Genomic DNA, 19,849 nt, shown 5'->3' with positions numbered 1-19,849 from the left:
AAATATGCACAAAAAAAAAAGTAGCTCTGTAAAGAAGTTTGTTTTCTTCGACCAGTGACTGGTCATGCTGCAAGAAACCTGAAATGATAAGATAAGATAGACTTTATTGATCTCAGAAAGGAGAAATTCACCATTATTGGAGCTCTTAAGTTGTTAGTGCAAAATCAGAAATACGTAAATGCTTTGTGCAATCGGGTAGTCATCTCAACATATCTACAATATACACAATATTGTGGTGCAACGTGGGGTGGATTGTGATGCACATTTCATAATATCAGAGGAAGTGTCCAGGTTTCCAAAATGGGTATGAAAAACATTGTAGTATGAAGTATGAAAACAAACAGAACACACAAAATTTAATTGTTGCTGAACCAAGTGAAAAGTATTATTCGATGTTTAAGTTCTACAGTCCTAAGTTAAATTCAAACTTACCAGCAAACTCAAGAGAGGGTTGCATGCTGTGTGTCATGTTGCCACCACAAAGAGTCAGCCTTAAATTTGCTCCTTCCCTGATAAAAGCTTGTTCATGTAAATGTTTTTACACATCATAAGCAAATCTGAAAATACTTAAATGAATAATGAAAGGTGGAACCCAAAAATGAGTGCTGTGGAATTTCTTGACTGAAGAGAGAATTGCCTTTTCTGAATATTTATTGAAGAATCTTTGCAAAGAGAGTAGGAAGACAAGTTCACAGTATGAAGTTGAAACGCTCACTGAGGCACTCTCAGCGAGCATACACTTTAATCACTGGACGGGAGGGGTACACAGTAACACTGAAGATAACAAGCAGCAATGTAGCAACAACCTCGAGCATCTGTGAGACGCTCAGTCTGCACCCAGAGTTCTGATAACAAGGAAAAATGGTAGAACAAAAAACAATGAGGCAGCCTTCACCAGTCACTTTCCATTAGTCTGAACTGTAACAATAATTTTTCCATCACAGGAGCGAGACAAAAATGCAAACATGATGTCTACATGGAATCCAAAAAGTACAATCCCCAGAAATAGTAAAGAACTCCAAAGTCTCAGTCTGAAAACATAAAAAAAAAAACACCCTCAACCCCCTCAGGATTGTGCATTTTTTCCACCTTATTTTTGCATTATTTTTGCGATGCAAAAACTCTGTTTTGGCCGCATCAATACTTACCTTTTACAAAATAATCTCTTGCTGCGCTTCGAATAGTTCTTTTCCTGATCACAGCGAAGAGTCAGGTCAGCCAATCACGACGTGTTGTCCCGCAGGCTGCAGAGAAGAACGGACATAAACTTCGCAAACGATTCGATGACAAATATCGTATTTTGTGGAAATAAATGTTGGCGCATGTGGTAGAATGCGCCTTGAAATCCTTTATGTCAATTTCCTCGGGCTCATTAAAACAAAAAAAAAAAGATATCGTATATGCCGGATGTGACGTCATCACTCAGCGGCAGGTAGGACACATTTGGTAAGTGGACACATTTGGTACCTATAGCGGACACATTTGGCACTGTCACTGCCCTATTTGCTTCTTCATCCCGTTTTGCTGCCAGGGCTCAGTTTTATGACGTCATTTTCTGTCCGCATGCGCACATTGGTATTTCAAGACGTTATTTCCTGTCCACATGCGCACATGGGTGTAGCTGCTTGACACATAAATTAGAATAAAATTAGCAACGTCATTGCGCCACGCCTCACTACACACTCGTATTTCATCAAGAGAAGCAGAATTTGAATTACTAAAGTACTACGCCGACGCATTAACTGTATTTTAACCTTATTTTATATATATCACTACATTTTACTTGTATTCAACAATTCGGATATTTTAACAAGACTTTGTTTTGTTTGATGAATCGTCCAAAGGAAACTTTTGTGATGGTCACCTTGTTTATTTGTTCATCTTATAGCCTGTTAGTCCTTCTTCTTGTTTATTTTTTTTTTCTATCGACACCTAGTGGTCATTTTACAAACATCACTGATTGTCACAGATTTCAGATAAAATAATTGGATCTTTCTGCGCAATTTGCATGCAGTTTTCTATCTTGCCTACGAGGTCTCAGTGGTTAATTTGGTTTATTGCATCCAAATAAACAACAGGACAAACGTCTTTTTCATTGAATCACAACTTTTCTGAGGATTACATTTTATTAACAAAACATGAAAACACACCAACATTATTTATAAATGACTAAACTTATTTTATATACAAAACATCGTAGGCAAGATAGAAAACGGCGTGCAAATTGCACAGAAAGATCCAATTATTTTATCTGAAATCTTGTTAAAATATCCGAATTGTTGAATACAAGTAAAATGTAGTGATATATATAAAATAAGGTTAAAATACAGTTAATGCGTCGGCGTAGTACTTTAGTAATTCAAATTCTGCTTCTCTTGATGAAATACGAGTGTGTAGTGAGGCGTGGCGCAATGACGTTGCTAATTTTATTCTAATTTATGTGTCAAGCAGCTACACCCATGTGCGCATGTGGACAGGAAATTACGTCTTGAAATTCCAATGTGCGCATGCGGACAGGAAATGACTTCATAAAACTGAGCCCTGGAAGCAAAACGGGATGAAGAAGCAAATAGGGCAGTGACAAGGGCAGTGACAGCCCTATTTGCTTCTTCATCCCGTTTTGCTTCCAGGGCTCAGTTTTATGACGTCATTTCCTGTCCGCATGCGCACATTGGTATTCAAGACGTTATTTCCTGTCCACATGCGCACATGGGTGTAGCTGCTTGACACATAAATTAGAATAAAATTAGCAACGTCATTACGCCACGCCTCACTACACGCTCGTATTTCATCAAGAGAAGCAAAATTTGAATTACTAAAGTACTACGCCGACGCATTAACTGTATTTTAACCTTATTTTATATATATATATATCACTACATTTGACTTGTATTCAACAATTTGGATATTTTAACAAGATTTTGTTTTGTTTGATGAATCGTCCAAAGGAAACTGTTGTGATGGTCACCTTGTTTATTTGTTCATCTTACAGCCTGTTAGTCCTTCTTCTTGTTTATTTCTTTTTCTCTATCGACACCTAGTGGTAATTTTTTACAAACATCACTGATTGCCTACGATGTTTTGTATATAAAATAAGTTTAGTCATTTATAAATAATGTTGGTGTGTTTTCATGTTTTGTTGATAAAATGTAATCCTCAGAAAAGTTGTGATTCAATGAAAAAGACGTTTGTCCTGTTGTTTGTTTGGTTGCAATAAACCAAATTAACCACTGAGACCTCGTAGGCAAGATAGAAAACTGCACGCAAATTGCACAGAAAGATCTAATTATTTTATCTGAAATCTGTGACAATCAGTGATGTTTGTAAAATGACCACTAGGTGTCGATAGAGAAAAAGAAATAAACAAGAAGAAGGACTAACAGGCTATACGATGAACAAATAAACAAGGTGACCATCACAAAAGTTTCCTTTGGACGATTCATCAAATCGTCAAACTTGTTAAAATATCCAAATTGTTGAATACAAGTCAAATGTAGTGATATATATAAAATAAGGTTAAAATACAGTTAATGCGTCGGCGTAGTACTTTAGTAATTCAAATTCTGCTTCGCTTGATGAAATACGAGCGTGTAGTGAGGCGTGGCGTAATTTTGGCGTAACGTTGCTAATTTTATTCTAATTTATGTGTCAAGCAGCTACACCCATGTGCGCATGTGGACAGGAAATTAAGTCTTGAAATTCCAATGTGCGCATGCGGACAGGAAATGACGTCACAAAACTGAGCCCTGGAAGCAAAACGGGATGAAGAAGCAAATAGGGCAGTGACAGCCCTATTTGCTTCTTCATCCCGGTTTGCTTCCAGGGCTCAGTTTTATGACGTCATTTCCTGTCCGCATGCGCACATTGGAATTTCAAGACGTAAATTCCTGTCCACATGCGCACATGGGTGCAGCTGCTTGACACATAAATTAGAATAAAATTAGCAACGTCATTGCGCCACGCCTCACTACACATTCGTATTTCATCAAGAGAAGCAGAATTTGAATTACTAAAGTACTACGCCGACGCATTAACTGTATTTTAACCTTATTTTAAATATATCACATTTGACTTGTATTCAACAATTCGGATATTTTAACAAGATTTCAGATAAAATAATTGATCTTTCTGTGCAATTTGCACGCAGTTTTCTATCTTGCCTACGATGTTTTGTATATAAAATAAGTTTAGTCATTTATAAATAATGTTGGTGTGTTTTCATGTTTTGTTAATAAAATGTAATCCTCAGAAAAGTTGTGATTCAATGAAAAAGACGTTTGTCCTGTTGTTTATTTGGTTGCAATAAACCAAATTAACCACTGAGACCTCGTAGGCAAGATAGAAAACGGCGTGCAAATTGCACAGAAAGATCCAATTATTTTATCTGAAATCTGTGACAATCAGTGATGTTTGTAAAATGTCCACTAGGTGTCGATAGAGAAAAATAAATAAACAAGAAGAAGGACTAACAGGCTATAAGATGAACAAATAAACAAGGTGACCATCACAAAAGTTTCCTTTGGACGATTCATCAAACAAAACAAAATCTTGTTAAAATATCCGAATTGTTGAATACAGGTCAAATGTGATATATTTAAAATAAGGTTAAAATGTAGTTAATGCGTCGGCGTAGTACTTTAGTAATTCAAATTCTGCTTCTCTTGATGAAATACGAATGTGTAGTGAGGCGTGGCGCAATGACGTTGCTAATTTTATTCTAATTTATGTGTCAAGCAGCTGCACCCATGTGCGCATGTGGACAGGAATTTACGTCTTGAAATTCCAATGTGCGCATGCGGACAGGAAATGACGACATAAAACTGAGCCCTGGAAGCAAACCGGGATGAAGAAGCAAATAGGGCAGTGACAAGGGCAGTGACACGCACGGTCAACAGTGACACGCACCCATTGGCCCATCCTGAATTCCCACAATGCATAGCGACTGGCGCCGATCAGTGCTGCTGGCTGTGCCCGAACGCACCCACTGCCTGATCTGGTCATCCACTTGGAAGGATCTCTTCTTTTGTTGACTCTCGTCAGCGCCGTTAAATAGTTAGTCTCTCTCGGTCATACATCGTGGATGATAAGGTATGAGTGTTTCCAAAGCCTCATCAACGCGCGGGAAGGTTTTATTTTTCTGTAAAACTATCGTGCTTTTCAACAACCTTAAAAACGATTTTCATCATGTGCCCGGTTTATGCCTTGTCTGGCGTTGGTTCATGCATTTTCTTGCAGTACAATATAGATACACCTTAATTGACGTAGGCTTTACATTGGCTCGTTATATTTTGCCCATGACTAGTTGCTGGGAATAGATAAACCAATCACACAGACACACACTTTGTTTTCTTTTTCCCAACTGACTGAATAAGTAAAAATGGCAATATATGTATGCTACATCCATGACGTAATTTAGGTGGCATTTATAATTTTGATCATTAGCTATTGCATGTTTTTGACAACTTTTTTTTTGTTCCTGGATGGTTTGTCTGTAAACCTTGTCATTTGCAGGATGGCCAAGTCACCCTCTTCATTCCCCTTCCCAACAGCTGACTCTCCACCGAAGCCCTCACCTTATCCTTTCTTATATAACAAATATCCTGAACTTGACCTGTCTGGCCTGGTTGATTGTGATCCTGGAAATTATCCTAACCGCAGAGGACAGGCTAGAAAGCAGGGAACAACGACAAATGTGAGTGACATGATTAGTTTTGTATTCTGCAGCCTCGATGAATTAAACTGCTTTTTAAAACTTCACTGTTACTCTCATTTCCATGTCCCATCTTGTAAGGCATCTTTCAATAATACAGTGGTCAACGTGGTAACACCAGAGAATAATTCCAGACCAAATAATTCAACCCAGCTACCAACCGGGAGTCAGTTGAAGACAGCTGGTTAGTCAACACACATGGACTCTGCAGTTACCTTTAGAATACTTGTGTTTATTGTGATTGAATGTTATCGACTAAGTTAATATTTCTGTTCCCAACAGTTCCTGTCTTGAGTCAGGAGGCAGAGTCCTCAGTGCTCCATGAACATCTGTTCAATTTGGCAGGGGTGGAGCTTAACAGTACTCTATGTCTGAAGGCCGAAATTCAGGCACTGCAGGTTTAGCTTACTTTCATATCATTATGCAATTAATGAGTTCTGCATCACTTTGTCTTCATTGCTTACTTTTTTTCTCCTCTAGGTTGCAGAATTTCAATCTCAAAAAGCTGTTGAAAAGACACTTAAGAATTCAGGAAGGACTAAAAAGCTGATCGACAGCAGAGCCACTGAAGGTATAAATATTTTGCTTTTTTTTTTGTTTTGTTTTTTTGCACCGTCTGTGTGAGAATATGTGTGGTTGTGGAAGTCCAACAATCTATCACTTAGTAAGCTATAAGCACAGTTGTACAGGGAAATCATTGCACTGACGATCATTTCTGAAGTAAATGAGTGAACGCTTTCATAGAGACACACTAACTACAAGACTAGTGATAAATCAATTTTGTTTGATAAATTTGGGTTTTTTTTAGCGGACCATTTTTTTAGAAAAATAAATTTAAAATCTTATTTTTTTTATTACTCTTCTTGCTCATGGTGTGCCAGCTGCCATCCGGAGCTTCCATAGATATCCCTGTCGTTTTCCTTCATGGAGCAACAGTGACAACATGGCTAGTGCTAACAATACAAATACTAACCAGCGTTGCAGAACGCAATTTCATCCTCAATAAATTCCCATCCATTTTTCTGGATGTTTTCTGGAGTTAACAAATCATATTTCAATCTGTTCCCGTCAACATGGTATGGAATCTGGGGTTCTGGTCCCACTGACTAATTATAATGCTCTTCAGAAGATGGTCACATTGTAGTTGTAAGATTCTTTCTCTTTATACTGGTCTAAAATGGATGTGTGTGAGTGTACTTTTATCCTACTTTGTGGCGCTGACTTCTTGACAAATCACTTCCTTGTGAGGACCGTATGACATTGTGGGGACATTTGGCTGGTCCCCACGAGGTTAAGCCTCAATTTAAGGACGAAGACTGCAAAATAATTAAGTCATTATAATTGGGTTTAAGTTTGGTTCAGAGTCATGGTTAAGGTTCGTCATGTGTTTTGGATGGTTAGTTTTAGGGTAAGAGGCTGGGGAAAGCATTATGGCAATGAGAAACCCACAATGATGGAAAAACATTTTTGGGTGTGTGTATGTGCACATGCATGTATGTGTTTTTGTACATCTTACTGAATTAACGTCAAAGCCAAAGTGTCTGAAATTGTTGCAAACGAATGGTTGCAACAGCGGGGCCCACTCTGTTAGGTTATAGTGGTTTCACTCTACCTCCTTATTTGTCTGAGACTTGTCTTTACTTTGCATCCGATCAGACATGTAATGCGTAATGCGTAATGTGTTTCACATTGTTGTGATCTTAATTAACATGTCTGGCACGTGTCACATGTTTGATCATTATTGGACCACTTTCCTCTATGTCTGTGGTGTCAAGTATCAAGTGAGATCATCTCGAATCTGACAGCTGATGGCACTGTCTAAGATGTCATGTGACCTCTTCAGAGTACAATGTGATTCAAAATCTGCATGTGGTGTTTTCCATTTAACATTTACTGGATCTGCTCTGTTTTTCGTCTGATGGACAATCCACTCTACTCTGGATATACACACAGAACCCAAGTGTGGCATGTTTTTTTGTGACTCAGACAAAGCTGTGGAACTCATAACTTCTTCATCGTCACCCTCAAAACCTGCTATCAATAAAGTGCCAAGCACATGGGAATAAAAATCAGATCTGAAGGAGGTTTTGTGAAGGAATGATAGACAACACTACAGTCATACTTAATGAGTGAATGTTTATTTAAGGTAAGGTAAGGTAGATTTATTGTCAATTCTGCCATGTGCATTGTATATAGAGGTATGAAAATCTGAAATGGAGATGATCCTATTCTTTTTTCCTCTGTAGGAGTTAACATCACCCGTTCGAAAATTCTCTTCAACTCACTTGTCAGTGTCCAAGTGCCAGAGGACCAGCTAGTCAGTCGAACCCAACAGCTGACACCATCATCTCTGCACCAGGGAGAGAAGGAAAAAGTTACTCCCTCTGACCTCTTCTTAAAGACTTCTGACCTGTTCAGACAGCTGCCCATCCCACAGAAAGAATTGTCATTGCCTGAATATCTTAACTGTACCCCTTTCCCTGCTTTATCAACCTTTGACCTGCATGTCCGGCAAAGGCGTTGGGAGTCTTAATGATGTGACAGGTTTCATGTTCTTGTTTCCTTAAGATTTGATTTCTCAAAGTTGCTTCAAATTGTCAGAGAAATTTTCATTCAATACGTGATAAGTATTATAATTTGTACCGCGTGGCATTGAAATGACTGACATCTGGGGTCAGTCGACATTGTTCTTCAAACAATACTTTGCTCATAATCTTTTGATGAATACAAAGCAGCATTTGATGAAGACTGTAACATGATAAACAATGTTTGAAATAAATTAAAATGTAATATTTATAAAATGTATAGTTTGGATAGCGGTGTAAACAATATTACAAATATTGTAAAGGCACCAAGCTACACGACTACATCTGCATATCAAAGAATCATAAGTCATCTAAATTGTGCCAAAAAGCATCAGTTTCCCCGCTAGACTCAGACCAGGAAGTAAGTCTGGAAGTAAAAAAAAAGAAGGTTGATATCATATAATAATATGGTTATTCATTGACATAAGGAGCATTTCCAGGTTTTTTCTTTTGCGTCCTCTGCTTCTTTAGTCCTCATCGACAGACATGAGCTGTGGAACCACTTAACACAGCTATCGCGTTGCATCTGATTGAAAAGTTATCCCCCCCACTGGTATGAATACATTTCTCCTTATTTGATTTAAATTATTGTTCCTTTTACTCACTCGTATCATAGTGGCTGTTCCTGCTGGCCCTGGTGGCTTGAAGTTAGTGCACATGATGCAGACATTTTGCTCATCTAAGACTTACAAAAAAACAAAACAAAGGAATATAAAAATAAACTCAAAATAAAACACACAACACAACTATTTTAGGATTAGGTGTATACCATCTATTTGGCAATGTGTTATACAGTTATTGGTAAAGGTTAGGTACCAGATGCTTCTAGGACTTGAGGAGCCAGGTCTCTCCTCTCCTTCTCTATTTTTTTTTCTGGAGGTGCTGAAGTCTATTTCAGGGATCTCTGGGAAAGCCTATAACAGCGATTTTGCCATCTAAACACCAATATCCGGTTTGATTGAGGAGGGTATAAAAAAATGAATGATCCCATGAACATTAATAAATTGTTTATCTACACCACAGTTTGCACATTTACATTTGACTGTTGACAACATTTGATTGAGAGAAAAAATAAAACTATACATTTCTCACTACCATGAGACACAACAATCATGCCACAGCTGCTTATATTTTTCTGCTTTGGATGCAAGATAGTCCCTCCATCCCATTTGTTTGACACACATTCTGTTTTAGCGTGGCATGTCCTCATTGGGACGTACTCCCTGAAAAAGTTCATATTCATCAGATTAAAAATTCAAATTCATGACCATCTTATGCAGGGATTTTCATGTCTGTCTCACGGGAAAACAATTACTTATCGCCACCGTGTCATCTTGACACACGGTCCCCCCGTGTTGTACGCCTTCTCCAGATCCTCAAGGCACAATGGAGCTCCTTCTGACCTTCTCTGTACTTCTTAATGAAGGCCCTCAAAGCAAAAACTGCATCAGTGGTCTTTTTGGCATGAAGCCAAACTGTTGCTCACATATACTAACTTCTGCCCTTAGTCTACTTTCCACTACTCTTTCCCACGACTTCATTGTGTGGTTCATCAACTTTATCCCTCTATACTTGCCACAACACAACATCTCCCTTGTTCTTGAAGATGGGCAAGCACACACTTTCCCCCCCATTCCTCAGGAATCCTGTCACTCCTCAAAGACCTTGTTAAATGAGTGTCAAATTTCCATATACTGTATAACCGGAGGTATTGCAGCATGCACATTGGTGGTGTTGGTGTTTGCCAGGGCTCTCAGGTTTGAAAAATAGTTCCTTTCTTTGATTTCCTCATCTCACGTTCCTCACTTCTCTGGCGTGAAATTAACTCTTGTACCTTGCCACTTTTATGTGCCCGACTACTATCTCAGGAAGGACGAGCTCCCTCATCAGCTCAACAACTTCAAAGACGTTGTCAAGACAAATGAGGTGTTTCCCTTCAAGAATGCATTAAAGTGAGTTCCAACACTTCCATGAAATTCCCAATATCAAATTGTCCGAAGTGTAGTGGTGTGACAGAGCACCACTCTCCACAGTTTGGCATGCAGGTGGCTCGCAGATTGGTGGACAAAAGAAAAAAAAATGTGCAAGACCCAGTAAAGGTAGTACAACAGTGGTAATACATTGACCATCACCTACCATTTCAAGTGGCATCACCGTGGTTTGTCAGTGCCAGGACCGTTCCTGCCAAGATGCAGAGTGCTCTCATGCAGTCGGCATGAGACTCACAAATTTCAAACAAATTAATAAACCTAATAGCGGCAGGGGCACATTGTGTCCACTGTAGCGCTCTCTACAGACTTTCAAGGCTATGGAAAGACCATTCATGCCAGTTCCATGACAGCCACAAATCTGACTGGAATTGGCAGAGAGTGTCAGATCATAAACATCTTTTAACGATGTTGAAAAAGGTGTCATGCTTTATTTTGTGCTTTTAGTTGTTTTCACATACTGTAATTCTAATGCTTTTAACTGATTTTGCCCAAATTGATTTTGGACAAAATTCTATTTCTTTTAGAAATGTAAAAAATACAAACACAAAAATGCTTCATGGTGATCCGAAAAACAATTAAATATGAGTTTTCAATGGGTGCAGTTGGGTTTGTTTGCGTTCTGTTCTACTTACAAATAAATCTGTTGAAAACATGTTGAATGGGTGCCTTCTTATGACTCAGATTATGTTTGTATTTCCAGTGGCGCCACCAGGGGGTGCCCACGGTCATTCCTATAAATCTGCTGGCCACCACACCCGTGCTTAGAGTTTTTAATTTTGGTGTGCCACCCCTATGAAAAATTTCTGGAGGCGCCACTGTGTATTTCCCTATTTGTTACTCTAAATTTCCATTATTTCCAATAATGTCCAACCCAAATCCCTTAATATAAGTATGTGGAAATTTACTGAAAACCCTTTTGACATTTTCCAACCTCCCTTTGTGACCCCAGTCAGTGGTCGAATTCCACTCTGGAAAAAACAATAACTTCTGACTGTTTTTTTCTTTTTTTCTTAATCGGAAGTGTATTACATTAATGTGAGAAAACAAAATTCAATTTGCCCACTTTCCTCTGACAAAATGAATGAAGGGCCACAATGCAGTCTGGAGTGTTGTAGAAAATAACAAAAATGTATCAACATTATTTTATTGAACACAAACAGGGAATACAATGTGATTTAATGAGTGGCAAATACAATAGCCTCATGTGGAAAATGCAGAAATACCAGTAGGAAAGCATTTTGGTGAAAGCCATACTGACAGCTGCTACGGACAAGCGTGTTGCTGTCATGTTGACAGTTATTGAAACAATGTGATGATAACATTGTACTTAGATGAACTTGAGATGTTGGTGCTCCTTCAGGCCATAATTGTGCTTGTGCTGTTCAAAAACCTCTGTTAGACTCTGTAGGTAGACTTCATGAAGCGCATCAATGTCATAACTGCTGGGACTGGGAGTTTGTTCCACCGGGATCGGCTTCCCAACTAACACACCAGTGAGAAACACAACAGCAATGAGTGGAGCAGTAGTACACAGGTCAATGTCATGTAATGCTAATGTATTGTCAGTATTTCCTTGTTCCAAGATAACTGGATTTTATACCAAGATTTTGTGCTAGGACATACCAACTGTGTGGATGGGTTTCCTGTAGGGCATCAGACCAAAGCTGTACTGAAAAATCCCTCTGGCATGGAAGAGAGGCAGCGCCACACCCATGATGGTCTGAAGACGGTTCTGTTGACACAGTACATGGTAAAGCAACAGTGTGTTCACGTCACTTTTGTTATTTATATTTTTATTTTGTAATGCCCAATTCCTTTATTGAATTACTCATATAATTACTCATGTAATTCAATTTTTCAAGTTAGGGCTGAAAGATATGTCCTTGCATATCAAAATCAACAATATGTCATTATTGTGTTGATATCAAGATATGAATATTCAAGAAGCTAATGTCGTTTAATCAACTATCTCAATTTACCCCATTCATCCTGCATGTAAAGGCCATGGCACTGGCAAATGTCACTTTTGGGCTTGTACGTCACCCACCAACCACAGGCATTTCCTGCTTGCCCTCAATTGATTAATACTATAGTCGTGAAGTATTGATATCCAGATATCGAGCATAAATTTCACGATGTGAAATTTTGTCCGTATAGTTCAGCCACAACTCAATTCTTCTTGACCTACAGTTAGAGTTAGTTATTGGAGTTAATAGTGGATTGGCAGGTGTGCAACCAGGAAAAGTACTCAAGAGACAAAGCTTCAAAACTATGCAACTATTCATAAATATGCCGTATGACTACATGCAGTGATCACACAAAGTTGATAAAAGGCACCAATGGCACAGTACAAGTTTCAACCTGAATCTAAACTATACATTTATTTATAACCAACTTAATAGGAGCACAACTGCATACATAACCTATTAAGTAATCTGTTTGTGATTTCATTGTATTTCATAAAAGACTACGCACCTGAAATGTCCTCAGAGGTGAACCAGCAGGGTTTTCGACTTGATCAAAAAGTTCATTCTCTCCAAATGAAAACACAGGAACCAGCTGAGCTCTGCACAGACACCAGAAGGCACTGAATACACTGAATTGCTGAATACCCTAGTATTAATTTACTGCACCCACCCATGCTTCAGCGCCAGCTTGATGAAGCCCTTCCTGTTGAGAAGCTGTAAGAAACCCACAACCAAAAGTATATAACAAGAGACTACATGTTGGTTGTTTTTTTTCTCTACTTCATTTTGTGGCCACCAACAGGTTGTACATTTTCAAAAAATTTTCACCTTGTTCCGTTAACACTGTAATTAAGTCGAAGGATATTCCAATTTTTGGGCGTGGATAAGAAAACATCACTCCAAGATGGATTGCTAGGTAGGCGTCTCTTGATTTTTAAATGTTTTAATACAGCAATTATGTTGCCAAGGCATTGGAATGTCTGTGGAAATCAAGCACAAACACTGCCACTGCACTCAAAACCGATGTATAATAATAATAAAGCTTTATCTATTATGCACTTTTCAGAATGCTATTCACAAAATACTTTACAACCTGGGATATAAGAAAGAAACAGCTAAAAACAGGGTCTGCAACTACAGGTACATAACATACTGTATGTATGTACACATGTATATAAACACACACAGAAACATGAATGTAGTCAGGCAATGCTATGTAAATGGAAGCCAATAAAAATGAGTTTTTTTAAGTGTGTGTTTTGTATCTCAACTGGCAAACTGTTGCAGAGTAGAAGAGCTCGGTCACCTCTAGGTTTAAATATGGACCAGAAAAGACTTCAAAGGTTATTCATAAAATCTCGACGTTGATTCTAAAGTAGACAGAGGGTTCTCAACCAGCTGGAGGCGTGAGAGATATTTCTTGTTTACGGCACATTTCATGTTTATGATATTCTCCTCAGTAGTCATGGTGGGAGAATATGGACACACAAATACATTTTAAGTCGGCATGGAACCGAGTGGTTTAAATGTAAATATATTGTTTTATATTTAGGAAACAGACTAGACTGCTTTTCTTAATGTAGGGATCAAATGTAAGAGAAGAGTCAAGCAGGACGGCCAAATTTCGGGCTATGGGAGTAATGATTTTGGACCGGGGGCTGCTATCAAGGGAACCTAGGACAGTTTGTTGAAGAAAAATATACACTTCTGTTTTTGACAAGTTCAGCTACAGGGAATTTTGAGTCATCCAGCTAATGACATCATCAAGACACACAAGGACAGCAGAGGTCACATGTAGATCACATGTAAATTTTGCAGAGGATGAAGAGAAGTTTACGATGCTGACTGTCCTGTCAGTTTCCAAGCCATGGATTGAAAAGCTGCACCGAGTAGGGATGTCGCATGACAACTATTTCATGTGTAATATTACAGCAATATTGCAGCTTTGAGTAATGGTCGGTATCGATATTGATCCAATATGTGCAGGAATCATACAAACTGATCTAACTTATTTTTAGTGTGGTATGTTAGAAAAGGCTTGAGCAAGGGATGTTACTCAAATTGAGAACAATAGTCAACAACTGCAGGCATGAGAAAACGGACTCATTTGTCAGTTATGAATGTTAGCTCGGATATTTTGTGGATAATGTCAAGGGTGCTGGAGTAGAAAATAAACCGGTTATTGAAGATCTTAGCTCAGCAATTTTAGATGCAGCCCAATGTAATCTGACAGTTTTTTGGCTGATGCCGAACCAATATCTAATATCAGTATCAGATCGGGACACCCATAGCAGTCATATCTAAAAGAAATAAAATGGAGGTTTCACCTTCTGCTAAGAGGAGTTTGTTGGTCACTTTTTAAAAAAAGCTGTCGCTGTGATATTTCAAAACCAAAAACCAGAGATTCTGAGAAGAATCAATGGGAGGAAACATTTAACGGCAGAATGAGAAAACAATTCTGATGAAATTCCAGCATTAAGCATGAAGGAAAATCAAGGTGTTCAAGGCAGCATGGTAGGTTTGAAACATCCCTGTCATTGATTTCTCTCAAAGCAACAGTACACAATAAACACAAAGCTGAACCACATTGCATATTTAAACAAATTAAATAAATAGCTAGCACACATGACTTCACCTATCAGGTATCTGTAGACTGTAATCATTTGATTGTCAGTCAGCTGCTGGTTAAACTGTGCGTACTTGCTCGGATGGAACACAAACCAGCACCCACTGCGGCCCTTTGTCAAACAGTTTGGATACCCCTAATGTCAAGTGCCATTAGCAATGGGTGAAACAGAAAAAAGAAAAGAACCAGGGACAAGTGGCAACCATTGGCTTGATAAATTGCTCAACTCTTCACTCCTGTCTTTTATAGGTTCTGTACGGTGCAACAGCATCACAAGAAGACATGCGTCGTGAGACACTAAATCTTCTGTATTGAGACTTATATGTGAAGTAGATAAAACAGCTTGGGGTCAAGTCTCCGGGCTAACTCAGTTAAACGGACTTCAGTCTATGGGCATTGATGCAATATCAAATAAGATGGTTTGGTGATAAAACACGCACATGTCTTCAACTATACATCTCATCTAATCCAACATTAGTAGGGTTGGTACCAGAGTAGATTACCAGATTGAGTATAAGAGCTTTAATGTGAATAGAAACGTATGGGTTGCTGTCTGAGGTTAAAAGAATCTAATGTGTCTAAGAAGTCGGCACCCGTGTATTGTCTTGGGCAGCAGACGGGAACATTAAAGTCCCCTAAAATGAGGTTTTTCCTCAAACTCTGGAGTAACAAGTAGCGAGGGCTCTGAGAACTCATCAATATATTGAGAGGTGGGTTTTGGCAGTCTGTACATGGCTATTAGACCAGGGATGGCAGTTTAATAATACAGTAGTGATATTCAAAGGACTCACGCGGTGTGATAGCACATTTAAAATGTTTCTTGTGGATCACAGCAACCCTTCCTGGATGGATAAAGGACTGTTTTCTCCAAATATTTAAGTTGCAAGCCCTTGGAAGTCAAGCCTCGAGCAAGTTGTTACCTTTCAAGCTAGGGGATTTTGGAACAGATGGAATACATCGGTGACAGTCTAGCGTTAAAATGGATAAGAATTACGTCAATTTCTGGTGGGCCACATTGTTGTTACCTAGAGAATGATCAATGGCACATGTCCCTGTGTTCCTCAGGAAAGAATATACAACTGGGAAATGGGGAATAAAACATGTTTTATGCATATTTAACTCTCCTGAAGCCACAAGGAGTAACAAACCTGCAGTGTTAACGCTCCTGGTCGTGCTTCCAGAGACTCTGGAGCTCCACCTACAGCAATGACAGCCACATTCCCTCCCTCAGGACGACTTACCAGGCATGACAAGCTGGACTTAGAGCTTGACACTAGGCCTAGATATACACAGACAAGACAGAAACAAAAAGTTAACAGGCAGACTAAGTGAAAGAAGTCGACAGAGAGAAGTGTTAGACACTTATGTCTACCAAAATAAGAGAACCGACTGCAAGCAGCTCGATGGTGAATGAACTGATAACACGAAGTTGCAAACATAAAAGTCAAATATTGCAGTGTGGGGGTTTTGCAAGCCTAGTTGATCAATAGTGAAACCTCAGCAAGCAAATCAGAGGTTACCTTAGTGACCACACCTGCTCTGTGCTCCCTGCTCCGTTCTTTATAGAATAAACAGATAAGAGGGTCCTTGACTCCCTTGGTCAAGTTTAACTGATCACTATAATAGCCAAGTCATTTTATGATCCTCCCTACACTATCACTAAGAAGTGATCCAGAAATATGCCTTTTTAAGACAATTCTGCATATTTACAGTAATAACATTTAATGTAGTTTACCATAACCATTTTCCTTGCATGGTGTTACTCATATAAGGGCCAGCAAAGACAAAGTGAGATAAGCAATGATGAGGGGAAAGGTAACTCTGAACGGGACAGCACCTCCACACATAATGTAGTCTCTAAAAAAAGGAATCCTGAACCAAAATGGAAGCATCAGCAGATGAGGCCTCAGTCCAGGAAATAATTGAGAGAATCCAGTTGCTTCTGTGCAAAAGTTCCCAAACGCCCCGGCCACCAGCACTCCTGTTGCAAAGATGATCATAAAAGCAGAGCTCAGAACTGGACATGGACATGAGGTAACAACGACAAGATGGACTGATTAACATAGAATGACCACTTAACAATAAGGGCCTGACTCACCATGTGGATGAAAACCAAAAATGTAGTTTTTATTAAGGTCCAAGTCCACAGTTTTAACCAACTGAAATGCAAACAAGTGGAGGAAAAGATGGACCACACAAATTCTGTAGAAGACTAGTTGACAATGATTCAGGATGTTTATACAAACATTGTTACATTGATCTTGTATTGATGTAGTATTCTTTAAAAGGACTACCAAGTTAGTACAAATAAGAACACACAATAATTACTGCACGTGGCGAAAAACAGCGCTTGATCAGTTGATTAGTAAATCTGTATTCAGATTAGCTTTATGAGATTGCTTTGCATAACCACAGTCGATCAATGTTCAGATGGATAATCTTACCGTGATAGGGAAATATTCCCTAAAGTATTCCCAAAGTCTCCAGCTTCTAACCCAGTGTGACCTCCGCCCTCCATTGGTGGGTGTGTCCCAGTCAAGCCATAACCATCCAGCATACAAAACGGCCAGCGTCCACCATTCAGAGAGAGCCAGGAGGACAAAGGCTGCTAAACAGCATTGTGCTTGAATGTAGAGAGGCGAGACCGGGTGTTCAGACACTCATATGAATAGTAAATTATGAAAAGTCAATGATCAAATAGTGTCAGAATCACACTATGCACTACGGGTCATATTAAAAACGTGCAAGCGTGAGGTCACTCACAGTAAAAAAGTGACAGCGAGTCAAAAGGTGACCAAGAGATTTGACATTCCGACAAAGGGTATGGATTTATACAGTCGCTAGTAGTAAGCACGGTTGCCCAACCTGCCACGTGCCGTCAGTCGGAGAGCTGGTGACCACTCAAGGGTAGTGGGTAAGGGTTAACAGTCAGCTAACAAGGAAGTTATGGTAGAAGAGGAAGGCATGAAGACGCCACGCAGGATAGCACATAGTCAGCGTGACAGACAATGATGTGGTCATACAGCTAATGCTTGAGGTATGGTCAGAAATACAAAGTTCTGATACCGAGAGCAAGGAAGGAAAACATCCACTGCAGCACCGCGGCGGTCTGTAGTCTCCTTCGCAGTGGAACGTTCAACGGGGCGAATTCAATGCTCATAACGGCAGTCGCAGCGCGGCGTCCAGTGAAGCGAGATGTGTGCGTCTCCCTGTATGTCCGTCCTCACTTCAAAACAAAACCTCCAGTAGCCGCAAAAGCTTCTGATGCCCAAACAAGTGGTGCGTTGGAACACCACACGAGGACGCTGCGTAGGGCGGAGCCGAGATGGTAGAAGTGCTGAGGTCAGACCACAGACGGTGCACGTTCTGAAAGGGGCTTGTAAGTACAGGATCCGATATGGGAAATTTGGACACATGTGCGCGCGGGCGAATGTTAGTCCATACACGATCTGGGAAAACGGGGATCGATTTATGCATGTGCGTTGCTTTAACAAACACAGCTGTATTTATATAGCCAGTAATGTAACATCGCTTCTAGTCTCAATGCGTACATTTTATTAAATATACAGAAGAAAACGATCTCGGGCATCTAGTGGTTTTTGACATGCACCAAATAGGGGTTATTTACTTGTAAATATTTAATAAATATTCAAAAGCATTGTTTTCCCAAGTTGGAAATTAGTTGAAACATATCACAACAAGGCTTGTTTTTAATTATTAAATAATAATTTAATTTATAAAGAATATGATTGCATTACAGTTTTAAATAAGACACAATCGTCCGATATTAATTACATATAACGCGAAGGGAATTATTTATTACTTTATCTTTTTTTCCCCATTAGCTTGAATAAACAGTATAATGTCAATAGCTCCACAGTTTACCTGCCCTCGATTTGCCATAGATTAACTATGTACTTTTAAATATTTCAATGTAGACAAACAGATTGAGTAAAAATATTAGTACCTTAAGAACATGGTTGTGAAACACAAGACAATCTTACTATGATCTGTAGATCACAGCACAGTGTAGGCTTGTTTCTTGTTAAAGTAACAGTATGTTCCACATTGAAACATTTACAGTTACAGTTTATCTTATTGAAGGTAATACAAACACAGCATATGACATAATTACTGGATTCTAAATCGATTAGTAACCTATGTTGGCCTGTTATTTGGCATATGTATTTTATTAAGTCAGCATTATCAAGTAAAAATTATGATTAAAATATTAAATTGGACTGTAAGTTGGAATTTAAATTGATGGAGACATACATACATCTTCAATTAACGCCCACTTAGTCCTGTTCAGGGTTGGGGGAGTCTATTCCAGCGGTCTTTGGTCAGGAGGGAAGAATACACCGTGGGCAGGTCACCAGTCCATTGGAGGGCACACACACACCTAGGCAATTTAGAATTAACCTAGTGAGCATGTCTTTGGCCTGTGGGAGGAAACCAGAGTGCCCAGAGTAAACCCATGCAGGCACAAGGAGAACATGCAAACTCCATACAGAAAGGTCCAGAGAATATAATTGAGTCATTTTTTTGACTTGTCATGATGACCCAATCATCTATTTAAGCACAGTTGTGGTTTTAAAACGTTTGCGTGCACCACTGAACTGCTGTGAGACAGCAGAAGCAACACTGTTATGCTAATGACATAGTCTCGCAGAAGAGTCCATAGCAGCTGTACTCACCTCAAGCGGTCCCCCTGGACCAAAATCATAATCACTGCAAAGGTCTAAACTAAGACCAGCAAAATCAGGACAGCATTCAGAGTCAGTGAGGCCAATGGGGCTCAGATGGAAGTCCAGGAAGGGCACATCACAAGAACCTTTTAATTCATAATTTACTCCAGCACAACCCAGTACTGCCTGTCATGTATTGAAATGTGTATGTCAGGTGATGAAAAGAAAGGAACCCAGATTGTAAGAGGGGAAAAAAACAGGTATATGGGGTTGTCTGGAGAG

General features: G+C 39.3%; 3 protein-coding genes across 4 annotated transcripts in view; 2 read left to right on the top strand and 1 right to left on the bottom strand.

Moving 5' to 3' along the window:
- Positions 1 to 4,839: 4,839 nt before the first annotated feature.
- Positions 4,840 to 19,849, top strand: part of sepsecs (Sep (O-phosphoserine) tRNA:Sec (selenocysteine) tRNA synthase) — a 219,394-nt gene continuing 204,384 nt past the window's right edge. Inside the window, exon 1 of the mRNA XM_053860437.1 lies at positions 4,840 to 4,865. The gene's annotated coding sequence lies outside the window, so the exon portion shown is untranslated. The remainder of the gene's footprint in view (positions 4,866 to 19,849) is intronic.
- Positions 4,886 to 10,839, top strand: ppp1r35 (protein phosphatase 1, regulatory subunit 35). Of its 2 annotated transcripts, none has more exons than XM_053860450.1 (6): positions 4,886 to 5,088; positions 5,512 to 5,692; positions 5,792 to 5,894; positions 5,993 to 6,108; positions 6,191 to 6,281; positions 7,697 to 7,920. In XM_053860450.1, exons 1-6 carry the CDS (start codon positions 5,081 to 5,083, stop codon positions 7,774 to 7,776), a joined length of 579 nt encoding a protein of 192 aa, XP_053716425.1. In that variant the 5' UTR covers positions 4,886 to 5,080; the 3' UTR covers positions 7,777 to 7,920. The 2 variants fall into 2 exon arrangements, with proteins under 2 accessions (XP_053716425.1, XP_053716424.1); XM_053860449.1 differs by lacking the exon at positions 7,697 to 7,920 and adding an exon at positions 7,957 to 10,839 and having other exon boundaries at positions 4,891 to 5,088.
- mogat3a (monoacylglycerol O-acyltransferase 3a) lies at positions 11,417 to 18,225 on the bottom strand. The gene is made up of 9 exons (XM_053860443.1): positions 17,946 to 18,225; positions 17,324 to 17,502; positions 16,978 to 17,038; positions 16,717 to 16,860; positions 16,028 to 16,158; positions 12,924 to 12,967; positions 12,762 to 12,852; positions 11,910 to 12,018; positions 11,417 to 11,768 (listed from the first exon to the last, which is right to left on the bottom strand). Exons 1-9 carry the CDS (start codon positions 18,037 to 18,039, stop codon positions 11,614 to 11,616), a joined length of 1,008 nt encoding a protein of 335 aa, XP_053716418.1. The 5' UTR covers positions 18,040 to 18,225; the 3' UTR covers positions 11,417 to 11,613.

This window comes from Synchiropus splendidus, chromosome 3 (genome assembly GCF_027744825.2).
Source record: "Synchiropus splendidus isolate RoL2022-P1 chromosome 3, RoL_Sspl_1.0, whole genome shotgun sequence".
In the NCBI taxonomy this organism is placed as follows: Eukaryota; Metazoa; Chordata; class Actinopteri; order Syngnathiformes; family Callionymidae; genus Synchiropus; species Synchiropus splendidus.
Note: the sequence above shows the minus strand (reverse complement) of the source record. Positions and strands in the feature narration are given on the sequence as shown.